The 24,005-nt window shown below is 40.4% G+C and overlaps 3 protein-coding genes across 7 annotated transcripts in view; all 3 read left to right on the top strand.

Moving 5' to 3' along the window:
- dgki (diacylglycerol kinase, iota) overlaps positions 1-5,192 on the top strand; it is a 116,489-nt gene extending 111,297 nt beyond the window's left edge. For all 5 annotated transcript variants that reach the window (XM_086270209.1, XM_086270211.1, XM_086270210.1 and 2 more), the window contains 3 exons: positions 88-124; positions 373-472; positions 1,312-5,192. In XM_086270209.1, coding sequence (XP_086126335.1) covers positions 88-124; positions 373-472; positions 1,312-1,410 — 236 coding nt within the window. In that variant the 3' untranslated portion in view covers positions 1,411-5,192. The remainder of the gene's footprint in view (positions 1-87; positions 125-372; positions 473-1,311) is intronic.
- A 4,810-nt stretch (positions 5,193-10,002) lies between these two features.
- On the top strand, positions 10,003-17,131 carry LOC147310110 (uncharacterized). The gene is made up of 7 exons (XM_086269741.1): positions 10,003-10,148; positions 11,930-12,359; positions 13,747-13,866; positions 14,848-14,909; positions 15,236-15,397; positions 16,152-16,265; positions 16,355-17,131. The coding sequence occupies exons 2-7, from the start codon at positions 11,939-11,941 to the stop codon at positions 16,388-16,390; spliced, it is 915 nt and encodes a 304-aa protein (XP_086125867.1). The 5' UTR covers positions 10,003-10,148; positions 11,930-11,938; the 3' UTR covers positions 16,391-17,131.
- Positions 17,132-18,382: 1,251 nt separating this feature from the next.
- rassf3 (Ras association domain family member 3) overlaps positions 18,383-24,005 on the top strand; it is a 72,522-nt gene continuing 66,899 nt past the window's right edge. The window contains exon 1 of the mRNA XM_086268741.1: positions 18,383-18,946. Within this exon, the coding sequence (XP_086124867.1) occupies positions 18,445-18,946 (502 nt within the window). The 5' untranslated portion in view covers positions 18,383-18,444. The remainder of the gene's footprint in view (positions 18,947-24,005) is intronic.

Below are 24,005 nucleotides of genomic sequence, written 5' to 3'. Positions count from 1 at the left end.
ACTAAAGAGGATTTGGACCTTCTGGCTTGTTTAACAGCATTTGTACGTTCAGATCACTGCTCACGCTTCCTGTTTCTCCCTCCTCAGGCTCCAAGGTTCTTCTGGATTTAACAGACACAGAGAAGTACTTTCTGTTTCGTTTTCTCTGTAGGGAAATGTATCATTCATGTGTATTTTATATTTGTTTAAAATTCACACGTAGTGATTGTGTGAGAACCTGAGTGCAGACAACTCAATCCTGTAGTGTAGTGTGGTATAGAACAGTCTGACCACAGTGACGTTACTGCTTTATCTATGATCTTTAGCTTTATATATGAGTTGTATCTGATCACCAGAATGTGTGTGTGTGTGCGTGTGTGTGTGCGCGTCTAGAGGTGACACTGCATTGCACAAAGCAGCATCAGGGAAGCAGCACGCAGTGTGTCGACTACTGGTCGAGGGCGGGGCGTCACTAGAGAAGACCAACTTCCAGGTAAACAGATGTTTAAGTGGTAAATGGACTGGTTCTTATATAGCGCTTTTCTACACAACTTTAAACAGCTGCACATACAATTCCCGTAAGTCCCGATGAATCACGCAAATGATTTACAGTGAAAGGTTTTGTGGCTTCCAGGGTGTGTCACTCTGACTGTGAAAAAGGAATCGGCCAGCAGCTGATACCAAAAGCTTAAAGAACAGGAAGTATGGCAATAAAAAAACAGGCTTTACCAAACAGATCAGTGCATCACATCTTTGTCCTGAGGGGAAGTGTGTGATTGTCATTTATATTTTCAGGCAAAGAAGAGGTAAGTCAGTCGATACTGGCTGCAATAAAAGAGGCAAAGTTCCCCAGGACAGTTGTGACCTGAAAACATGTTTAAAGATTAAAAGCTTCTTTAGTTTCTCGCGTTCACTGACTTTCTTTAGGTTTTAGAGGCTTTAAGGGGCATTTTACACCACAGTTATTTTGTTTAAAGCACCAAAAATACCTTAAAAAATCCTTACAAGCAAAAACTTGTTGCAGAATTACTAAAAATGACTTTCGTCAGACTGGGTTAAACAATAAAATGTGGAAAGTCATCTTCTCAGAACCTTGGTAAGACATGTAGTTGCATCTAAACATGCGTCCTCCATGGTTCCATTTAAAGACGGTGATTTATTCTTTAGGCCAGATTAGCCCTCCATTATGCTAACTAGATTAGAGATCTCGCTGTGGGACACCTTCCTCTCTTACCTTCCATTTTTAATCCATCCCTCGGATTCATGCTGCCGCTTTTGTACGTTCCTTTTGGATGAGAGGCACGCTCCAATCTAATCGTCTCTTTCCTTCAGGGCAAGACGCCGGCAGACCAAGCCGATGGAGACGCTGAGCTCGCCGCCTACCTGAGCTCATCGTCTGCAAGCCACGAAGACCTGGAGACGGCCGTGTGATCGCGAACACGCTCGCGCACTCTGTGTCGCTCTGGACTCTGCGCGCTCGACGTGGAGAGGAAAACGTTTGGATTCGACTCTTCGGGCGGAGAAGTTGGAGACGAGCCAGAAGAGATGAACTGCTTCAGCTCGCAGCAGCACTGCAGAGGAGATTTTACTGGTCTACTATTTATTTGTATTTATTTATTCATATTCTATTTATTGGTTGTGCCGATTGAGTGAATGACTGATCGTAGGACTATCAGGATGCAAGTGCAATTGGACCAGCCGTCACACGTCGTGAGTTCACCTGTTTCTCATCTTATAAGGGATTCATGCATATTTTACTCCCTGAGACTTCTGCAGTGGTTTAAAGTGTATAAAGTGTCATTTCAGCGCTCGTAGGAACAGTAAAAGTTTTTGTTTGTCCCTTAAAACTTGTGCCAAAGACATTGCACTAGCGTAATGTCACATCTCGTCCCAAATTTCAGTCATTTTCCCATCATCTGTCACATAGTTTGATTTCCACGCCTTCCCTAAACTTTCTTACTCCCATGTCATTAAATATGCAACGCTAGCGTTTGCAATCACGTGCTGCCCGCTAAGTCACACATCACAAAATAAAACAAACAAAACGAACATATCCTCCCCGGGTGCGCTCGTCCTGAAGTGCTTGTAATGTTTTCCGCTTTCGGCTTCTTGCGAGTCCCGACTCAACGCCACTTCTTATCCTATCAGAGTCGTTGCTTCGCCGTGACTCATAAAAATGACAAAACGCTTGTCAGCTTTCTGACTCTTTCAAGCAGCTGATTACTTCCAGGAACACTCAGTGGACTAAATGTGTCACATTTTCTACAGACAAAACCATGATTCAGAGCTACGTGTACAGATGAGTTTTTAAAAGGTTTTTTAAAATGAGGATCTGCTCTTGCCCACTTTTAACATTTATTTTCATTTTATGTCTGCGTCACTGCATCATTTCTCCAACGTCTTGGCATGTGCTGGAGTCTGAGAGGTTCACAAAGAGATCTTTAAACTAAAGCTGCGATTGAGTTATTCGCATGTTTAAAAATTTATTGTGGCAAACATGATGGAGGGACTTTATGTTCTCCACAGCAGCCACACACAAAAAAATACACAAGCTGATATTAGACGAGTGTAAATGTGATAAAGCCAGACAAAGAGCAAAATATCAGTGTTTCTCAGTGGTAGAAGCTACAAGTATTTAGCTCTATTTGCACTGTCAGTAAACCACAACAATTCAAAACATGGACACAGTTTGGCATAGAAAAAAATCAAACCTGCATGAACTGTGAAAGCTTTGAACTTTTCTCACAAACTTCTTTTAACTGCAGCTTTTTCTCCAAGTACAAACAACACACGGAACAAGTGACCGAGTGGGATCATTTATGACTCCAGTCATATCTGTGTATGTGCTGCTGTGACATTTTTATAACCAATTATGACTCGGATTGTATAACATTTAATAGAATTTTAATTAAATATCTCTGTTTTTTATCATTATAAGCTTTGATTTTACTGGAAATGACCATTTCTAATCACCACATTGTAGAAAGGCATGTACGCTATATGGACCAAACATAAGCTGCTCAGCCATGCAGCTGAAAAACTCTGTTATATTGGGACATTATAGACATAAAAAAACATTATGAAATCAAAAGTGATCCCACCTGGTTTCAGTAGCTAAAATCTCTTGTAGATAACAAAAAGCAACATTTTTTGGCTCTTTCTGGGATCCCAGAGAGTACAAAAATAACGGAATAATCACAACACGTTTCAGGAACCATGAGCTCATTAGCTGATGGAAAATAAATCACATTTGTGTCATAGAAATGCCTAAAATGTGCCGATCTCTGTCACATTTGTGGATATGTGCTTGTTTTCTTTGTCATATTTCTAATATTTTGCTTGTCTTGGTGAGATAAAGGTGATAAATGTTTTGCTCTGGGAGCCGTTTTGTGAAATTTCTTAGCCGAAACAAAAAAACCCCAAAAAACCCTCATATTTCAGAACAACACGGGACTCCAACTCTTTTTGTGGACAAAATTAGCGCTGAGCCATCAAACCAGTGACCGTACCAAGTGATAGTGAGAGGGGTCCAGTATTAGCCCAGTATGGAAGGAATGACGCTAACCCAAGGTTCCCGTCGTTTGCGTTTGAATTCATTTTTGGACGTTAGACCAGAGTCTGTTTAAAAAATGGGAGATTTAAAGTATTTTCGTTGCAATGTTTCTTTCAAACTAAGATTTTAACTTTTCACAGTTCGATAGTGTGTTTCTGGTACTCCAGGTGTGTGCGTGTGTGTGTGTGTGTGTGTGTGTTTGCAGCATTTGTCTAAGAATAAATTAAAATCTGAGCCATGTTCAATGCAATATGAATAGATTATATCTTCTTGTTTTTGCATTTCTATGTTACTCATTTACATTACATTAATGTTTGTAACACGGTCGAGCATTTAGCACCGAGGAGTATTGAATGTGCGGTTTTGCTTCAGTGCTGGTTAGGAAAATGATTCTTGTTTCGTTCGTTCTTTTCTTTTGAGAGCACATATGTCAGTGGACTGAAATGACCCTGTGAGCTCTGCAGTAACCTGTGCTGATATTTGCAGGACATGATGCTTTCCCAATTATTTAAGGGGACATTGTAAAGAGTCGTGATCAGCCATCATAGAAGTCTGGCTCCCAAAGTCCCAGCTTACGTTTACTGCAGTGGCTTTTCTCCCTTTCCCTCAAAATTCAAACTATTAGTCGCCAACTTGTGTCCTCAGGTCTGCCCTCAGGAGGTTGGTTTGATAGAAGGTTTCCGGTACATCACAGATTGGCTCTGGAGTCCCTTTAGCGTCATAGAAAGCAGATATCCTAATATGGTTATCTCAGGGAGGCGTAAATATGTACTGACAGGGTGTTGGTGCTTTGCAAGCACAACTATTCCTGTGCAAAGACAATCCCGCAGAGGCACCTATTTGTAAAATATATGGAAAATTTAAGAGCGGTAAAAACATTTGCAGTAGGAATACAGCTTGGGTCTATTTTCACTGCACTCTTATCAGCCAATCAGATGGATCAGATCTCTCTGCCCTGTTTTACCAAGGGTTAAAACGTATGATGAGTAAAGACTCGTTTATTCCAGAGCTGTGTTGTTTAAACCCTTCGAATGTTCTTAGAATTTCTTGACTGAATCCACACTTTAAACATCCAGAGCCGATGTCTCGCTCTCTTTCTCTGCAGAGGTTTCTTGTTGTAAGATGGCTTCCACAAGCCAGATATCAAACTCGGTGGCCTTCCTCCGAGTTTCAGCAGTTTACACGGACAAAATGTGTGTAAAATAAAACCACAAACTGATCATTTCCAGAAAGTGACTGTGCTCATGTAAGCTACGTTCGTTCTGAGCAGCACACACACACACACACACACACACTCAAACACACACACAGGCTTATTATCACTCTTTCTATTTAGTAGAAACATGACTTTGAATTAAACTGTGTCTATCATCAGCGTTGGTTATGCATGTCCTTTATTTTCTTACCTCCCTGGGATTCTGTTCTGGTAATGGCATAAAAAAATGGCATTATTGATGTTTAAACTGTTCAATTGTTATCATTTTAAATGATTTATACTAAAGTTTCTTGTAAGGCTGGGCACGTGGTTTTGTTTTGTTTTTTTTGCTTTTGTATTTTATTTTTCTGCTACTGATGATGATGATGATGATGATGATGATGGGATTACTTGAAGTTTGTTGTTTTTATTTTGTCATTTGGTAAAAGAAGATGTGACGCTGTTGTCTTGGTGTCTGACCTCATTTCCTGTTTGAGCGGTTGCCGGGGAAATCCCCTCAACACCAGCTGTTACTTGTCAAAACAAGCTGCTGTTTTAAGGAAGACACATCTTTGCAAAGTCATGCTGGCAAGTGCAGAAATTTGAAAACAAACAGCAGATGCGAAGGAGTTCACATGTGGCTCCTCAGTTCAAGATTACATGACAAAAACAAAAGCAGCACATATATGTAACTCGGTATGTGTTAGCAACACTCAAAAAGGCTGAAATATGCTGATGTTTGCTAAATGTAAGACAGCACTGGATAAAATACTGGTGACACATAATGTACAAATCTGACACCAAAACTGGGGAAATAGAGTTTTTTAATGGAATTTATATCTAATCATGTCTAATTAATATCAAGGCCTTTCTCCAAAAGGACTCACAGCCTCATGTTGGCAGTGAATAGAAAAGTCATGGAGGTGCTTAAATCTCTGACGTAACTACTCTAATGACAAGACCATAAAAGCTATAAAAAGTCTAATCTGTAATGTCAACTGGTCGTCCTGAGGGTGCACCTGGCCTCCTTATCATTGTGTCGCAAAGGGCAGAATTAAATATCAGTGTTTGTGGGATGGAGACTCGTGGAAGGTGATGGGAAGTTGGAAGCAGGAATGTCCTTCACCTGCTGTGTAATTTACTGGCAGGGTAAAATGGTGAATGGACTGATTCCTATACAGCGCTTTTCTACTCTCCTGGAGTACTCAAAGCATTCACCCATACACACCCATTCACATACGCAGTATTATCTATACTTTGAGTGCTTTCTAACTATCATTCATACGCCGATGGATGCATCGGAGAGCAAGTCGGGGTTAGTATCATGCCCAAGGATATTTGGCATGCAAACTGCTGGAGCCAACCTTTCGATCAGCAGCTGACCTGCTCTTCCTCCTGAGCTACAGCCACCCCAATCTGGTTCACCAGATAAACCAGGCAGATGGTGGTTTTGAGGGTAAAACAAATTTATTAAGGAAACAAGCTCTCTGAACTCTCTGGAAGGAGTGTCTATCCCCACTTGTACATCTTAAGCTCCTCCTACCGTGACACCGTGCATGCTGTTTTATCATTTAACTCATTTCATAAAAAAGAAATCCAATGACCATTTCTAGCACAGTCTCACAGAAACATCCACAACTGTCTGCTGACAACATTCTCCCCTCTGTTTTCCATCTATCTGATATCCTGCAAAACTCTACCATAAACAGTCAAACAGGAAAAAAAATCCCGTTTGATGGTCTGCTCTTCTTTCGCCTGCTTCCTCCAACCCTCTGCGTGGCATTCGCTATATCCAAGAATCTTCTCTAAGGTCTTCCTCTTTTCCTCCTGCCTGGCAGCTCCACCTTCATCCACAGCCTCTCCTCTGCACCATCCCAGCCTTACTTCTCTAACCTTCTCTCCAACCTTATGCCTTCCTGGTGTGTTAATCCTTTCCCTCCTGGACTTTCTCGATAAAAATCTTCAGCTCTTCCATGCAGCATAATGATAACAACTGTGCAATCTAAAGTCTTCAGAGGTCAGGGGTTACCACCGTGACAAGCCTCTTTGATAAAGGAGTCACAGAGAAGCCTGGAGCCTGAGCCTCTGTTTGGATATTAAAAACCAGCCATGTTTAATATGATCATGAAGTTTAAAAGTGACACAGAATAAGAAAAAGCATAAAAAATCCAATTTAAATGGTAAATGGCCTGTATTTATATAGCGCTTTACTAGTCCCTAAGGACCCCAAAGCGCTTTACATATCCAGTCATCCACCCATTCACGCACAACATTAAGCCAACATTAGTCTGTTTGGAGCACCAGGCAGGTGGATTTAAGTGCATCATGATTATATATGAAATAATTTTATTCATCATGATTTTATTTTTGCACCTTTGTGGATACAAAAGTGTCTTTGAAGCACTCTGACTGTTTCACATTCATAACCCAGGATTCAACAAGCAGCCACTTGAAGAAATTCTGCCCCGCCTTTCTTTACTGTTTGATATCTGAGTCATAAACTTGTTTGAACCTTCACCCATATTACAGTTTAATAAAGAAGAAAGAAAATCCCCAATGACACATGGATGAGACATTCCACATGTAGATATCCCCGATTCACACCTGGGAACGAATGTGGAGAACTTCTCTGAGCGAAAAACTGAGTATTTTCTGAGCAGTTTAAGGCCTTCTTTTAAGAACTGAGATTGATTTGATTGATTAAACTTTAAAAACCTCCAGATTTGGTTGCATACTTTGTGAAATACTTCCTCTTTTTAATTTAACCCAAATCACAATGAACATCAGTCAGAGCCAGCTCACGATCATGTAGACTTACTCTCTTCACTGTGAAATGCTCATGCAGAAATCGATTCTTTTACTTCCCTACATCAAAAATCCATCCAAATTCCACGGACCCCAGTCAGTCACAGCGAGACAGACATGCCCACAGTAGGCACAGAGTCACTCACTGACCCAACGCAGATTTCTTTGTCTTCCTCGTGTTGTTTTAATTGCTTTTATGGGCCTAAGATCACCTAAACATGATTTGGTAACTGAAAGGAAAGTTAGATGATTATGAAGAATCCTGCAGACACTTCAAACTGTCAAAGTCTTAAGCAATTACTAATTTTTCAGGCTTTATTTATCCCAGTGGGATTGTTTTTTTTCTTCATATGGTGTACAATCACCACACCCCACTTCCTTTGTCCTCCACTTGTCTGCTTTCAAACTTTGTAAAGGACACACTGCATGCCATGCTGAGATATGCCAAGTTATCAGATACAACTTACCAATGTTTGTTTGGTAAGGTGTCTGTTATCTGACTAAGTGTTATTTGGTTTTACAAAAGGAAATTCTTCTGAACTCAGTGAGGCACGTAAAGTCCCCAAACAATGAAAATGAAAGAAGCCCTTTGTGCACAAAGAAAAACTTTAAAGATGGTCTCCTGGAGAGCTCAGCAGCAATTTGAAAAAAAAATGAGAAGCACATCTGGATCCTAGGAAACAAAAAAAAAGGAAAGTACTGTTGGGACACCTGCTGTCTAAACAATGGCGTGTGACACACAGAAACCCCCAGTGGAAACAAGCGTGAAATTCTTTGCTCCTTATAAATAAAACTGGTTTCTTGGCAATGTTATACTCAAGCTCTCCTTGCAGTGACGTGCAGGAGCTTGGGGATTTTTTCCTGCCTTACCTGCTGATTGTGGAGCTTGATGACCGTCTGGTAAGGGCATGCCTATGGAGCTCCTGGAATGTGGACACAACTACTTTTAGTCTGAGCTTTCATTTCCGCTCAGATCAATGTTTCTATGCACAGTGGTGTCACTCTCACCTTTATGTTGCAGCAGTTAAGCAAGCATGAAGGCAGATTTAGAGGTTAGCAGGGTAACCTGTTGCTGTAATAACAGGATGTTTAAAAAAAAATGAACAAGAAAACTTCCAGTTTATGATTCCAAACATTGGATAGACAATTATGGGCGCTTGTTTCTTCCACTAATTGTACATCAAATTTCAGGTTAAATATCTCAAAATTTTAACTCAGTATTTCAAAATTGAGGTTACGATTGAGGTTAGTGTTCCTCTGAGACTAACTTGAAGTGCTGGAAAAATAAACTTGAAATTTTGTGCTATGTGAATGTGCATGTGAAGTTTATGGGAATTTAAAGCAGTTCAACTTTTGTTCTTCTTTTTCTGCCTAATTAAAAGGTGTAATATTAGCAACGAATCTGTGCACTGGGGACCATGGAGGCCCAGGGGGGAATTGTATCTGCAGAAATAAAGTCAAGGCCTCCCTTGGCCTGTGTTTGTTTGACTATTTTTATTTTTAATCGTTAATATAAGCTTCTTAAGATCTTCCCCTGATAAAGACCCTCCATATTATAACACCTACTGAAACCATCTAGTCAGTATTCGTCCATTTAATTTAATTTAATTTTTTTTATAAACGAATTAAAACTAAACTTTCTTTCTATGAGAAACTAAACTGCAAGCTCTGGAAACTGACTGAAATCCACTCAACTAAAAACAAAAACTTGGAATTACCCAAGATTCAATTTTGGGGTTTTTTTGGAAAAACAACAGCAAGTTTAGTTGGAATTATTAAGCGATTAATCACGGAGGATAGTTGTTGTGAAATGCACACTGACATTGTCAAAAGATGAAAGTGATGCAAGTGTACAAACGTGCGTAGAGGATTGGGGGGTTTATTTTGTCGTGCATTAAATACGTTTTTTGTTCATTAAATGTACAACAGAGAAAAATGTGCAGATGATCTGTCAAAAAAAAGTGCTCAGGAATGTGATCACCCACTTTTATCCAGAAATCTAGAAGCTGCGCTTTGCAGTTTCTGGCAAAGTGATTTATAGATACGGACTTGAGAAACATTTTCAAGGAAAATTTGGCCGAGAGGACAGCAAAATGTGCAACAAATACAAGATAACACAGGCAGCGTCGAACACAGGGTTGCCGAGTCATAATACCTACGAAGCACGTCGTCTTATTTATTCCATATAATTGATTATCTTTGATCAACTGTGCTAACTACTGCCTGTTTGCGGAAATCACCGTTTTCTGACATTTACAGACCACTTCTGTCTGTGCGAGAGAAAATCAGGTAAGAATATACCCTAACCACATGCATTTAAAAATGTTTATTTGTGTATTTTTTATGTAATTACTTGTAATCGAAAATTACGCCCCGCTGGAAAATAAATTAATTCCCCCTCCAAAAAGGTCTTACGAGATATGTAATCCGAAGAAAAGTTTGTTCGGTTTGTCTCGTCGTAGCTGGAGCTACGTCATAGCACGTCAGCACGTGACAAAGTCGCCATACTTAAACAGGCTCGTGGACTCCGACCGGCGCATAGTTCACTCAGTGACTATACGAGTTGGTGTGGCAAGTGTTTTTCCTTCGTTTAGCGTCTGTTTGACCGCTCGGACCGTAAGTATATCTGTTTTTGTGTATTCTAGAACTACTTGAAGTATTTAAAAGTGCTTCCGTGTAGCTGACAGGTCGTTTTTACTCACATAAAGTACACATTAAGTTTAACTTTCTAACTCTTCTTCTTCTTTTTATCGTGTTGTTAAACTCAGGGGCAGTCTCGGTTGGGTTGTTGTTGTCTAACATTTACAGCCACTTAAGCTCAGTCAAACAATGGCGGCTCGAGTTTACAGCTACTTTTACACAACTTCACCGGCTAAAGTTTCAAAGTCAAAAGATATACAATAAAGTTTTTCTTTCATGGCTAACGTAGAGTAGCTAGCTAGCTAGGTCGTCTTTACACGGATTTATGACGGCTTTGACCCAGAGAAACACGGCGCATCACGGTTAGTTGTGGCTTCAGGAGTTCCCGGTGTATTTCATTGAGTTTGGTGAAACTATCAGCTGTTTGCCGAGACACGCCTCGACAAAGTCCTGACGTCAAGAGGAGGAGCCACACAACAACACTTTAACATTAAGCTGACTTTAATTACAGGAATATTACAGATGTTCACAGTTTGGACATGAGGATTTAACAGGTACCAGTTAGACTACATTTAAACACGTCAGGGTGATTTATCCAGTCAAGTGTGTCAGTGTTCTCATTTTAAAATTTAAACCTTTTTTATTGTATATTTTTGTAGTCAGATGTATTTTTTTATGTTTAACTAAAGCTAAAAACTAAACTATGAGTTAAAGTCGTTTTTAGCAACTAAAGTAGAAATACTTTTTTAGGTCATGGTTCAGTTTGGTCAAATTGCCGGATGACTCTTTGGCGTGTATTATTTATTTATTTATTTCAGAGTGCGGATGACGACTGAGTCACCTGTCTTCACAAAGTGAAACCAGGTGTTTGTCTATTTTAAATTGTAATATCTAATCTAAACTTCTTAAATTCTTCCCCTGACAAAGACCCTTCATGTTATAATACTTACTGAAACAATCGAGTCAGAATTCGTTTATTTAAATATATTTTATAAACTAACAAAAACGAAACTGAAACGAAACTTTTCTTATCCAAATCTAAACTGAAAGCTCTGGAGACTGACTCAAATCAGCTAAGCTAAAAACAGAAACTGGAAATAGGCAAGATTAAAACTTTTTAGACTAAACTACAGCAACCTTAATTGGAGAGATTAATCACTGAGGATGTAAATTTGACCACATCTGACATTTTAAAATATGAAATTGATGCAAGTGAACAAAGAAAGTATGATTAAAGGATTCGGGGTTTATTTTAGTCGAGCACAAAATATATTTTTGTTCATTAAATGGATGAAAGTAACAGGAAAATGAACAGATTTCAGTTTAATCTGTGTTACACAGTCATTACCTTAAATATTAAAGACACTTCATGTGCCAGAAACACTGAGCACACTTATTAATTATACAGCCGGCAGGTTGTACAAAATAACACGAACAAGCGGAGTCATGCATTTGTCACAAATAACATGATGTATGCTTAAAGGAAGAATTTTCCTTGCTCAAAATGGGATGTGATTTCTCAGGAAAGCATCATTGTCTTGCTAATACTTGAGACAAGTCTTTGTTGCTTCACTTAAAAGAAACCAGTGCATTTTCTTTCATTTCTGCCTTTAGACAGTAAAACCATGCTTAGAAAATAGTTCAGATATCTCTTTAGCTATTTGGGTAATTTTTCCAGGAAACCCCCACTTCCATGAAGAAAATTACCTCTCACATGATGGCTGGGTCTCAGTTTGACTCTTCTTTTTTCGTAACAGTAAGCCAAGATGACAAACGGACACATCGAAATCTACGACCCCATTCCCCGCCCTGCTGGCCGCTCCACTGGTACATACCACGACCCCGAGTCTACCCCAAACGTGGCGAACATGGAGGACACAGTGGAGTTCAGAGTCCTAATGGCCTACGTGACGAGGAGACGACCAAACACACAGAGGAGCCCGGTCAGGGAAAGTGGTGGGGATGACTCAGATGGACATGTCAAAACTCCACTAAAGACACCAACACAGACTGAGAACAAGCTCACAGAAAAGAAAAACAGAAAGAAGGGGAGGAGATTGAAACGCATGTTGAGCATTTTCAGCTGCACCAGGCCTCAGACGAAGAATGAAGAAGACGACGAGGAGGAGCAGCAGCAGAAACCAATGGAGCCTGCTGAAGTCTCATTCAGATGTTTCCCTGCTACAGGTGAGGAGAATAAAGGTGTAGCCTTAGATAACACGACAATTAGCCTCGCTGATTAATGTGCACCATAGTTTTGTTTATAAAATATTAGTTCACTATCATAACATGCAAATAAAATCATTCACTGTGAAACTGATGCCTGAAATACACTAGAAGACTGACATCCGGCACTGTCTCACCGATAAAGACTCCAGGTTACACGTTTTAGTCTTAAATCAGCAGAGTGATAAAAACCCGAGGTAATCTTAAACATGTTGGATTTTTATTGAAACAGTAAGGCAGGAAAAGTACCAGCTCCAACTGGAACTTAATCATTGACAACTTTATCAACACTGTCATGATTTTTATTGTAGGGAGGGGCATTGACATTGGTGTAAGGTTCACAGGAAAAATCTGACAACGTTATAAGTTTTTATGGAAACTGGAAGAAAGTTTTTGTGCTGTAGAGGCGGGTAAAATGAAGAAGATCCTCTTGTTTTGTTTAGAAATGGGTGAAAGTCAATACCAGGTCGAAGATGTCACACTAAGAGTCCTAAACTCTCAAAAAGTGTTTTTATAAGTGCGAGAGGACAAAAACACCAGAAAATATTTACTTGTTGCAGAACTTTTTGTCTTAAAAAATGTCTGAGTCGACTGTCAACAGCATGCCATAAAAATATTACAAAGGTAATTTTGTGGACCTCAGCCCTTTTTATTTCTTTTTAGTGCGACGGGTGAACATCCTGCTGGTTTCACGCTTAAACTGGTTTGAGTCCAGTTTGAATTCTGCAAAGTCAGGTGACCTGAAGACAGGTTTTAGTTTCTCATAAACGCTCATAATTACAGATAAGACCAACTCGAGGTTCTCGAAATGTAAAAGCATGGACGACCAGAAAGTGAAACTATGCTAAGTGTATGCAAAGTGCTGCCCAATACTTTAATGCTCTACTTTATTTCAGTTCAACTTGCTTTTTTTGTTTTTGATAGACAGATTTTTCTGCCGGAGCCAAAAAGTTAGACAGAGCTTATGAAATAATTTTAACATGTTTTTGTTAGTCAGGTTTTCTTGTGGCAAAGCAATGAACAAAATCAGTTTATGAATGGGACATTTTAACCCCAGTAAATGTGCTTGTATATTCCACCCAGTTAAATAAGGTCAGTCAACTATTTGAGTCATCGCAGTTCCCTAAAAGGTTTTGAGCTTCTTTGTAAAGTCACTGGGATATGCCAGAAAATGTTTGAGGACCACTGGGCTGAATCACTCACTTAACCATAAGACTTATTGGTTTCTTGCGTTTTTCCTGTTTCACAAGCGTATACAGGCGTATATTTTACCCGGCCGATCAGCCACCGCTTACTGTGACACCGTCCTTTTAGGGTCTGATTTGATATGTTTGTTCCATTTTTCCAGATGAGCCTGAAAAGGAGGAGGAGGACGAGAAGGCGAGTGAGGTAGCGAGCAGACTGATGGAGCTTGCTGATGAAATCCAATTAATTCCTCCAAATATAGAGTCGGATTCCCCAGAAAATGGTGAGTTTCTTCTTTTAAGATTCATTTGTATCTCTTAAAAGGATTAAAACTAACCTGATGAGTGACACAGAATACACATGTGAACGCTCTCACAGGAAAAACCAAAGAATTACCCAGGAATAGTAAAACATTTGAGGCGGTGCCTGTTAGAGAGCCAACAGAAACATGGTATGCAGCCTTAGGAGAAGGAAGTTAAATTCTTCTGTGAACTCGGTCAAGACGGGCAGCGCTAACCCAGCAGGTTCTCTGGTAACAGAACAAACAGGAGTTCCTGGAGGAAACAAATCAAGCACAGGGGGAACATGCAGCACAAAACAAAAGGGCCCCGTCGGGTTCAGATGGCTGACTGCTGGGTCACTTTATGCATCTAGGGCAGATCAGATGTTCCCTGAGTAATGCATGTGTAATGTTTGCACATCACATTGTAGTTTGCCCAGTTTAGCTGAAGTTAAGTCAATATTTGGGTAATTGGATGACTTAAAGATGGTGTTTTAATAAGGCGTCCATTTCCACCTTAATTTGGTAGAAAAGTAAAATCTGAAAAGCGTTTTCTAGCTTGTAGAAACTGATTACCCACTGAGAACAATCGGTTCTAAATGAATGCTGTAATAGTTTAGTTTAAGATCCCCAACAGCAGCAGATTCTCCAGGTTCAGTAAAAAAAAAATGTGCCCACCAGTAATACCCCTTCATGTTTTCATAGCCGAGACGCCACCAAACAAGTTTTACTAGTTTTACACGACAGACATTTATAGAAGGCACTGCGAAGTTCTGGGTCTAGATTCAGCGTTGTTTACATGCCCAACACATTTTTTTTCCGTCTTTGTAATCATGGCAGCTGAAGTTGGTGCCTTATTAAAGCAATCAGCAATTGCAATATGTTTTTTCATATATATAGATAAAAGTGTGCGCCTTTAATCCCTTAAATGTTGTCTGTCTTGTGTTGTTGCTGCTGATAATCGGGTCTTCTGTTCCTTTTTAGATGAGGTGGAGAAGATAATTGGTCTGCTGCTGAGAGAAACTGGAGACAAATATGACGGCAAGGTACAAAAACAACTTTGATCTGATGTGAAAAACAACAGAATATCTTCCTTTAGGAAGTAGTTTACCACCAGTTTGTGTCATGTGATCGCGCTTCTGCTGTGTGGTTTTGGTTTTTCACGCATCCTCACGTGCAGGTCACAGATATTTCCGTTATTTGTGAACATATAATTAAAAAAATTATATGTTCACATTCCTCCAAATCAGAAACTTCATTATTACTTAGTTGGTGTTTTGTTTGTTTTTTCATCTTTAGTGACTGAACTTTATTTGTTTTTTGTTCTTTGTTTTGTCTCTCTGTGTGTGTGTGTGTGTGTGTGCCTTGTCAGGTGTTGAAAGATGCCAACATAGCAGCAGAGCTCTTCTGGAATTACGATTTCTTTAAGAAGTTAATAAACACCTTCCTGATACGAGTGGGCCTCAGGAGCCCCTCGCCCAACTCTCCAGGGCCGCAGGCGTCTCAAAAAACCCAGATGGCTGTGATGTGTGAGGTAAGAGCGGCTTAAGCTATCAGTGAAACTATGAATCTTAGTGAGACTAACGCTGGAGGAGTTACCAGAGTAGGAAACTCTAAGGGGCCTTTATGCTTTCCATGTTGCTGGTGTGACGAGGCGGCTGGACATGCACGTCTTGATTTGGCCACCGCAGCTGGGTTAAAGGTGCAAGTGTATGATCCTGTCAGTTTTTACTGCCATTTTAATGACATTGCAGTACAGATGCTCAGGTATGCAGATATATAGAGGGAGATGTTGGAACTGTTCGAAGACTTCTCCTATATCAGCGCTTACGTGGAGATATTGTCTCCACAGCAGCTTCCTGTGCCTTAACGGCGGGCATAAATAAGAGTGGCTGTGAGCTGCAGGAGCTGTGGTCAGGTAGCACAAATTGCTGTAGTTTCAATAACAATCACATATCGTTTATCGGTATCCTTGACTACGAACAAGTGATATACGCCCTGAAAAATCAACAGGTCAGTTCCTAGTTAGCAGTAAGTAAACCTAGGAGCAAGAAGACTATTCACTTATAAATCAGGTTCACTCCAGGATAAAAACAGTTTAAAAACCCCCCAAAAACAAACAAACAAAAAAAAAAAAACTTGAAATGAGTCTGTGTATACTCGGGCAGGTGTGGCAGTGTGAGGGACACCTGTTTGCTGAGTTTTGGGAGTCATGTGCAGGTCTGCTGACTCATTTTCACATGACTGTCTTGGCTAACCTCTGGAGACATCTGTTTTTCTTGTTTCAGGTCACCACTCGTCTGTCAGCTGTGGAAACGTTGCCCACAAACCGCCTGCTGAACCATGGCGCTCAATACATACAGAATAACTTTTCATCCTGGGTGCAGGACCAAGGAGGATATGTACGTTTAAAACAAAAGCCTTCTTAATTAAACCATTAGCTTGACCTGTTGAAGTTTTAAAAACACTCAAGTATCTGCTTATTTTGCAGGATGCAGCGTTTGATGAGACTGAGGAAGTCGACTGAAAGCAGAAGGGACGTGGTTTACAAGCTCCACAGCTCCCCCTGTTGGCCAAAACCTGCACGGACTGTAGCTTCAGGAGCTACTAACATTAACAATGAACTCTAACAGCACAACAGGACATCTTGGAACTGTACAGAGAATAAAAATGAGTTTACAGACTGCAAAACATCAGAGCCAATTTCTCACAGATCATGTAATAGTTCTTATATTTAAGTTTCAGTGAGATTTAAATAAGATATTTCTTGTTTTTTTTTTTACATGTCTTAAATTTTGTATAAATGCATGTTTTGCAAACTTATGCACTGATTTTTTTTTCTCTTTTTTTTTTTTTTTCTTTTCTTGTGATCTGATGGACCATCACATTGAATTAAAAAAGGAAAAGTTGAATAATGAAGCACTTGCACTTTTCCCTTAAAAAAACAACAACAAAAAAGCCCCCAAACAAATTGAACAGCAGTGACAAAGCATTCATGTGTTTCTAGTGTTTACTATTGTTTCTAATATTTGCACACAAAAAAAGAACTCAGGAGGAGACACGGATCCCTGTGGCGTTTTCGTATGGAAGTAAATATCTGTTAAACATGTGAAGAAAGGCCCCTGCTTATCCGGGGGAAAAGCAGCAGCCAAAGAAAGTTTGTTTCTGTGCCCTGTAACAGATTTTCAGTATGTAAAGGGAATATGACTATGGAGGGGGGGGAAAAAAGCTCAGGTTAATTAAAAGCAGTCTTTGTTTGTATTAAGTGCTTCCTGGTCACTTTAATGTGCATATTTATAGTTCACCAAAACCCAAATGACCATAAATTTAAAAAAGCCTTTTATTAATATTCATGTCAAAAGCCATGACCTCAAAATAAAAAGGCATATCAAGATTTCTACTTCTCAAATATGAGATAAGGAACTTGAAACAGGCTTGTGGACAGTCGAAGCAAGCTTCCATAAATTGGACGCTTTACTAAAGTCTGGCTTTTGCTCACTGGGTGTGAAGAAAAAAAAAATTAAACTACAAAGAAATTCAGTTAAAACAACATCGAAGGGCGATCGTGGCTCAGGAGTTGGGAGTTTGCCTTGTAATCGGAAGGTTGCCGGTTCGAGCCCCGGCTTGGACAGTCTCTGCCGTTGTGTCCTTGGGCAAGACACTTCACCTACCGCCTACTGGTGTTGGCCAGAAGGGCCGATGGCGCGATATGGCAGCCTCGCTTCTGTCAGTCTGCCCCAGGGCAGCTAGTTTTAATAAAGCTTAGCAAAAAAATTGCTAAAGAAAGAAAACATGTTTGCAGTTCAAGAGTTACATGCACAAGTTGTGTGATTATTTTTTAAAGCTAGAATATATGAAAATGTTATGGTTGTTGGGATTCAGCCACTCAGTGTGTAGTAAAGAAGTCCAGGACATGTTTTATGTATTCAGTTAAACAAAAAACAAAATCCAGATGTCTGGCCTTTGATATGACCCTATCTTACCAATGTTCCGCTGCCAATAAACATTTTCTTTGTCCTCTACCTGCGGACACCTGATCTTTGTTCACTGAGTGGAATGGCACCATCCTGTGGTCAAAAGAGGGACTACAGAGTGATGCAGCAGCAGTTTGACACACATATTGATTTGTTTATATTTCCCCCGATTTTAAATGGTTACGCTCAGAGTACTTGCAGACATATTTGGTTTGCATTGTGGAGAAAATTATCTGACAGAGGAGGCAACAGGCAGTTCAAAAACAAGTTTTATCAGGTACGAATTAAAGGGCCAACCGGAGAAACTGGATAAGTTGTTTAGGTCTTGCTTGGGAGGGAGATGTGTGATGATAACGAGAAAGAAAGCTTAAATTTGCATGTCTGTAAACGAAGTCTGGGACGCAGTCCTTCCTGGAGCGCCTGTGTTTCATGTCTCCCAGTGAAATGAGATCCAACCCGTTCTCCAGCACACCTCCGACCGCCTCAACCTGCTCTCCGACTGCGAGCACGTTATCGACGGTGTCATCGTCAGACATAACAAGACATCACCTGTGTGACTCTGGCGAATACACTTCCACGCAGCGGCGGACTATGAAAAGTGTGCGTAATGATTAAACATCACGCTCGGAAATACGCCCCCCCGCGCTCATCGGTCACAGATGACTGTCCGCTGGCCCTGCAGGCTGTCCATGTCAGCAAACACCACGACACGCTGAACGAGGGAACGTGGCCGCAGACGGGCGCCAAGATGCGGATCTCCAAGGCCAACAAGGGAGCGGCGGTGGTGAGGGCTGTCCGGCGGCAGGCGTCTCCTCAGCCGTCCAGTCTGGAGAGGATGTGGAGCGACAGAAAGCTGTCGAACTGTGGACCTGAGGGGAGAGACGGGGCAGAAGCTTCTGGGAACGGGATGGAGGGACACGAAGGGGGGCCACCCCGTGGGAGGAAGAAGGCATCCAAACCACATGTGAAGACCATTTTCTCCCCCGAGGACAAGGACCCCAGGGTGAAGGAGGAGACCGGAGAGGGACACGCCTTCGAACCCGGAGGGGAGAGCAACTGGTGTGATTTGTGCTTCGAGTACATCTTCGAGAATGGTCTCACCTGTGCAGGTGAGGGTGCATGTGATTAAGTCAGGGGTGTGGGGGAGCCCACAAGATAAGGGGTCTAAATAGAAGGTGGAGGAATCCCAGAAGATATGGAGATTTTAATCTAAGCGGCTTGAAGCATTTAATGCAAAAGATCTCCCAAATATCCAGTTATTTCCTTTTGCTGAGCTTCACACAAACTCCACCACAAGTCTATGATCCATCTACATATGCTTTGGGAAATACTGTCAGTTATTTTGCTGACCAAAGAGGTAAAACAGTTGCAACAGTCCTACATGATATTTATGTGGATAAATGAAAGAAACATGCAGGTTTTCAGCACTATAGGTACAAGTTTGCCGTTTTGGGGTTGGGTTATTTTTTGGCTTGTGTTTTGGATTTTTTTTTTAGAGAACAATGAACCAGTTGTTCATCAGGTCTTTTAGGGAAGTTTAACTGATTTGAATGAACAGGTACACTCTATCAGTGACATCAGCATTTTCAGGTAGCGCCATCTGATATGTAGTAATCGCTCCTTGTTTCTGTGCTGGTGATGACTTAAATAGGCAGGGCTACGAAAGAAGCCCAGCGCTGGAATGCATGTTGGCATCCAGAAGGACCGGTTCAGGTGTAAATGAAAACTGGGTGACTCCTCAAGGGCAAACTCTGGACCTCCCTGTGTGTCCACTTCTGTCGAGCAAACAATAGAAATAGGAACCTTAGAAACAATTTCTTCTTCCCTAATGTGTAGAGCTCCAAACATGGTTGCAGTAGTATTTGTTTTTCGATGGAAATTAGATGGAAGTTTTGAATATTTGAATATCTGCTTCAAATACATTAACCCTTTGTACTGCATAACTACATAATCGTCCTTGTAGAAATTCCTAACTTATTTTATAAAATGATAAAACGTGTCATGACTAAGATTTTCTGTCAGATCTTCAGTTTCTGTTTCAACCTCAGTTGTGTTGTGGAATTCAAACAATGCTCAGTTGTTATGAAGGAATAAGGTATCTCCCCTACATTATAACACTACCAACAGCTCGAACTAAAAGGCAGGATCCATGCTTTCATGTTGTTTACAGCAAATCCTGACTATAACATCTGAATGCCGCAACAGAAATCGGGCCCATCAGAAGGATTTTTCCACTCTGATGTTGTGCAATTTTGGTGATTTTGTGTTAGTTGTAGCTTCAGTTTCCTTTCCTGAAGTGGCACCCTGTGTGGTCTTCTGCTGCTGTAGCTCATCTGCTTCAAAGTTTCAGACTTTGTGATAAGTGGTTAGGCTATTTCAGTTACTCTTACCTTCCTATCAGCTCAAAGTAGTCAAGCCAGTTACCCTCTGATCTCTGAGATCAACAAGGCATTTTTGCCCAGAGAACTGCTGTTCACTGGATTTGATCTTTTTCAGACATTTTCTGTTTGAACTCTATTTCAACAGCTTCTCAAATACTCAGTCCAGCCCGTTTGGCACCAACAGACACGACATCTTCAAAGTCACTTAAATCATCTTTCTTCTCCTTTCTAAAGCCTGGTTTGAGCATCAGCAGGTAGCAGTTGCCTTAGTGCATTGTGTTGCTACTATGTGATTGGCCGATTAGATAGCTGATTAAAGAGAAGCTGAACAGGTGAACTAATAACCCTTTCAGGAGTTTGAGACTCAAATGGTTCTGATTTTTTGAAAGGTTTCCAATTTTAAACCACAATTCACCTTGTTCTCACTGTACTCATTTACTTCATCTTATAAGGATGGATCAATTTAAATGTGAAGATATTTGAAATATACTCATTTGCCCATCTATATATGTATCAATGTTAGAGACAGAAAAAAGTTTAGTCAAATAAACACTTTTTATTTTATAAAATATACCATCCTCAATTGCGTATCATCATTCTTTTCACATGTTTCCTCTCCTATAGTAGACTGGCTAGATATTAGCTAAAGTATGCTAATGTTAGCTAGGATTAACAAATTCAAGATCTATTTATCCCGGTTAGCTGAAAACGTCTCACGTAGAAAACCTTTAATATCCAACATTTTCCGTTTTATTCCTTCATGCACTATGTTTTCAATTTTTCTTCTACTTAATGCTAGAAAAAATATTATCAAAGAAGGACATTAGCTAGCTTTAGCTATAAAACTATTGACCTGCTAATTCTGATTAGCTAAAAATACTCACTCAGATTTTATTAAGAAAATATGTGCTACTTTAAATAGTAGCATTCATAACTTTGGGACAGCCACAAACAATTCTGATAAGCAAATAAAACAATAAATAAAATAAAACTAAATATGAAAAGAAAAGAAAACATTATATTTGATTTGTTAGCTTCATAAAATTGAAGTTGGTGTTAAAACACTAACTGCAGCAATAAATACGCTTTGCAAATCTCCAAAACTCCCTCAATAGGCCTGATTTTGATATCAATATGCATTTAATCTTCTGTAATATTATACTTAAACCACATATTGTACTGCATAAAAATCTGAGAAACCCAACAGATACAACACAAACTGTTTTACTACTCTATCTCTCTCCCTTTAGCTATTTAACTTCATTAGCCTACATTTAATGGATAATGAGTTTGCAATGTGCACTATGGCTTCCTGTCACTTTAATCAGCCATGCTGATGGAGTTTGTGTTTGTGCCTATGGCTTTTCTCTATTAGCAGCCACTCACAGAGTCTGTTACAGACCCATGATTTCACCTAAATTTTAACAAAAAACCCAACCCCCCAACATTATTATGCCTTGCAGTTGTCCTGCAATCCTCTACAGAGCACTGTTAATATCCGTATCTGTCACTCGCTCACTTATTAACACACAGAAACAGTGACTTATAAGGCATCCAAGCCTTGCAAGAGCATGGTTCAGTTATTTCTTTCAAAGGTTAATTTTTCAGCTGAATGTTGAAATTAAAGTTTTCGCACAACACAGTGTTCGGTAAAAAGACTTAATGGAAATATTATAGCTTTTACTGGGGAATACATGCTCATGGTTTTGCCAGAGTAAATCAGCAACATAAGAGAGAACTGAAGATCATTGTGATGATAATGATTGCTGAAAGGTAATATAACAGGAATCACTGTTCGCATGTTTTCCATTACACCCATAACTGGTACCAATAGAGTAGGGTTGCCAACTCCCTGAAAAATAAATAAGGGACACCTCGTGGCCAGGGCCGGGCGACCCAGTTGTCTTCACCCTTCCCAGTGTGGTGAATTTTCTAGCTCTTTTTTTGTGTGTGAAATTATTTTTTTAACCATTTGACTTGAATTTGATTTAAGTAGATGTTTATTCTTTGTGATATGAACACATGTGAAACAAATGATCATTTAGCCATTTATTTTTAGCTCAAAATGACAACAAACAGGTCTCCTTCTTAAACAGAAGCCTGTCATGCTTAACTTTTGAGAATATAAGTAAATCTTTCTTTAAAAGAACTCTGTCCTGCTTAACTTAAAATAATAGAAAACAATAGAAAGAAAAACACTCTTGTAACAGTGCACATTTAGTGCATTTAGTACAATTGGCTTCAGTTGAGGTATTATTTCAGCTTTTCTAATGCTAATCAGCTGCTCCTGTTTGTAAACCCGCTTGTTCCCATGATTACGCATCTTAACTCATCATCATTATTCATCTATGTATTACTTTTATGTATTAGTCATCTATTTGTAATCATCTATCCTTGCAGTTGTTTATTACACAAAATAAATTATATTATCACACTTCTGGCCACATAGCGCTGATATTCACTGCACATGCCCATATTAACGTTTTCCAGCCAGGTGTTTTCCTTTTCCCATTCTTCCCTTTCTCTGAGGGGAACAAACATTGCTGCTCTAATGCTGGGCTTACACTGTGCGGTTTTAGGCCCATTTTGAGCCGATTTTTGAGTGATCTTCATCGTGCGTCGTGTAGTATACGTGGGGTAACGAGAAGCGATTAACACCTCACGACCAGCTCCCGATCATCAATCGCTCGTGAGGGTCTCATCACAGCCGCTCACACTGCTCGCGCGCAAACACGTAAACGTTGGTGTAAAAGACGGAGCAGCACGGCTGTGCAGCGTGTGATCTGGACACAAGCGATGGAGGCACAACTTGTAGAACTTTTCAAAGCTCCTCCGAGCCTTTTCGATGTGGCATCACAAAATTATCACGACCACAACAACCGTGACAATAGTGGGATTTACACTGCTGCTCAATCACAGCTGCCTGATCAATGTTTTTCATTAGCAATTTAGCAAAGTTGATGGTGGTGGTGTGTCTGTGTGAGTGTAATGCTGGGCTTACACTGTGCGATTTTTGGCCCATTTTGAACCGATTTTTGAGTCGTGCGACCGATTTGGCGATCGGCCCGATTTTGGCCTTCATCGTGTAGTATACGTGGGGTAACGAGAAGCGATTAACACCTCACGACCAGCTCCCGATCATCAATCGCTTGGTCGTGAGGGTGTCACCGCAGTTTGTCACACTGCGCACGCGCAAACACAAATGTCAGCGAAAAAGACGGAGCAGCACGGCTGTGCAGCGTGTGATCTGGACACAAGCGATGGAGGCACAACTTGTAGAACTTTGGAAAGCTCATCCGAGCCATTTCGATGTGGCCTCACAAAATTATCACGACCACAACAACCATGAAAATAGTTGGATCTACATCGCTGCTCAATCACAGCTGCCTGATCAATGTTTTTCATTAGCAATTTAGCAAAGTTGATGGTGGTGGTGGTGTGTCTGTGTGAGTGAGAGACAGAGAGAGAGCGCGACAGATTTTCTGTTATAACCTTAATTTTATGGAGGCACAGTGTGAGCACTCAGGTCGCATCAGAGCATCGGGCCGTATAGTGTGAGACCTGCATCGTGACCTACCAACTTTTAACCCCTGCGGGTCAATCGTGCAGTTTGAGCAGGAGCTGAATAACGCGACTGAAAAAATCGCACAGTGTCTGCCCAGCTTTAGGTGTACTGTCGTCCGAGACTTGCACCGCAGTGTCGGCGTTTGTTTCCCTGTTGGCCATGCTTCTTGTTGTGGTCATCTGTTGTCTTCCGGTATTTTCTCCGTAAGCGACCTTTCCTCGA

The sequence above is a fragment of the Aulonocara sp. 'chitande type north' Nkhata Bay genome, linkage group LG17 (assembly GCF_057382095.1).
Source record: "Aulonocara sp. 'chitande type north' Nkhata Bay isolate Kocher_YH1m ecotype deep benthic linkage group LG17, A_spYH_male_GT1.1, whole genome shotgun sequence".
NCBI classification, from domain to species: domain Eukaryota; kingdom Metazoa; phylum Chordata; class Actinopteri; order Cichliformes; family Cichlidae; genus Aulonocara; species Aulonocara sp. 'chitande type north' Nkhata Bay.
The sequence above is the reverse complement of the archived record's forward strand: the minus strand, read 5'-3'. Positions and strand labels throughout refer to the sequence as shown.

Coding starts and splice junctions, on each gene's coding strand:
- LOC147310110 (XM_086269741.1), top strand. CDS start 11,939: ATGACAAACGGACACATCGAAATCTACGACCCCATTCCCCGCCCTGCT. Junction 15,398..16,151: donor AGATGGCTGTGATGTGTGAG/GTAAGAGCGGCT, acceptor TTCTTGTTTCAG/GTCACCACTCGTCTGTCAGC. Junction 16,266..16,354: donor TGCAGGACCAAGGAGGATAT/GTACGTTTAAAA, acceptor CTTATTTTGCAG/GATGCAGCGTTTGATGAGAC.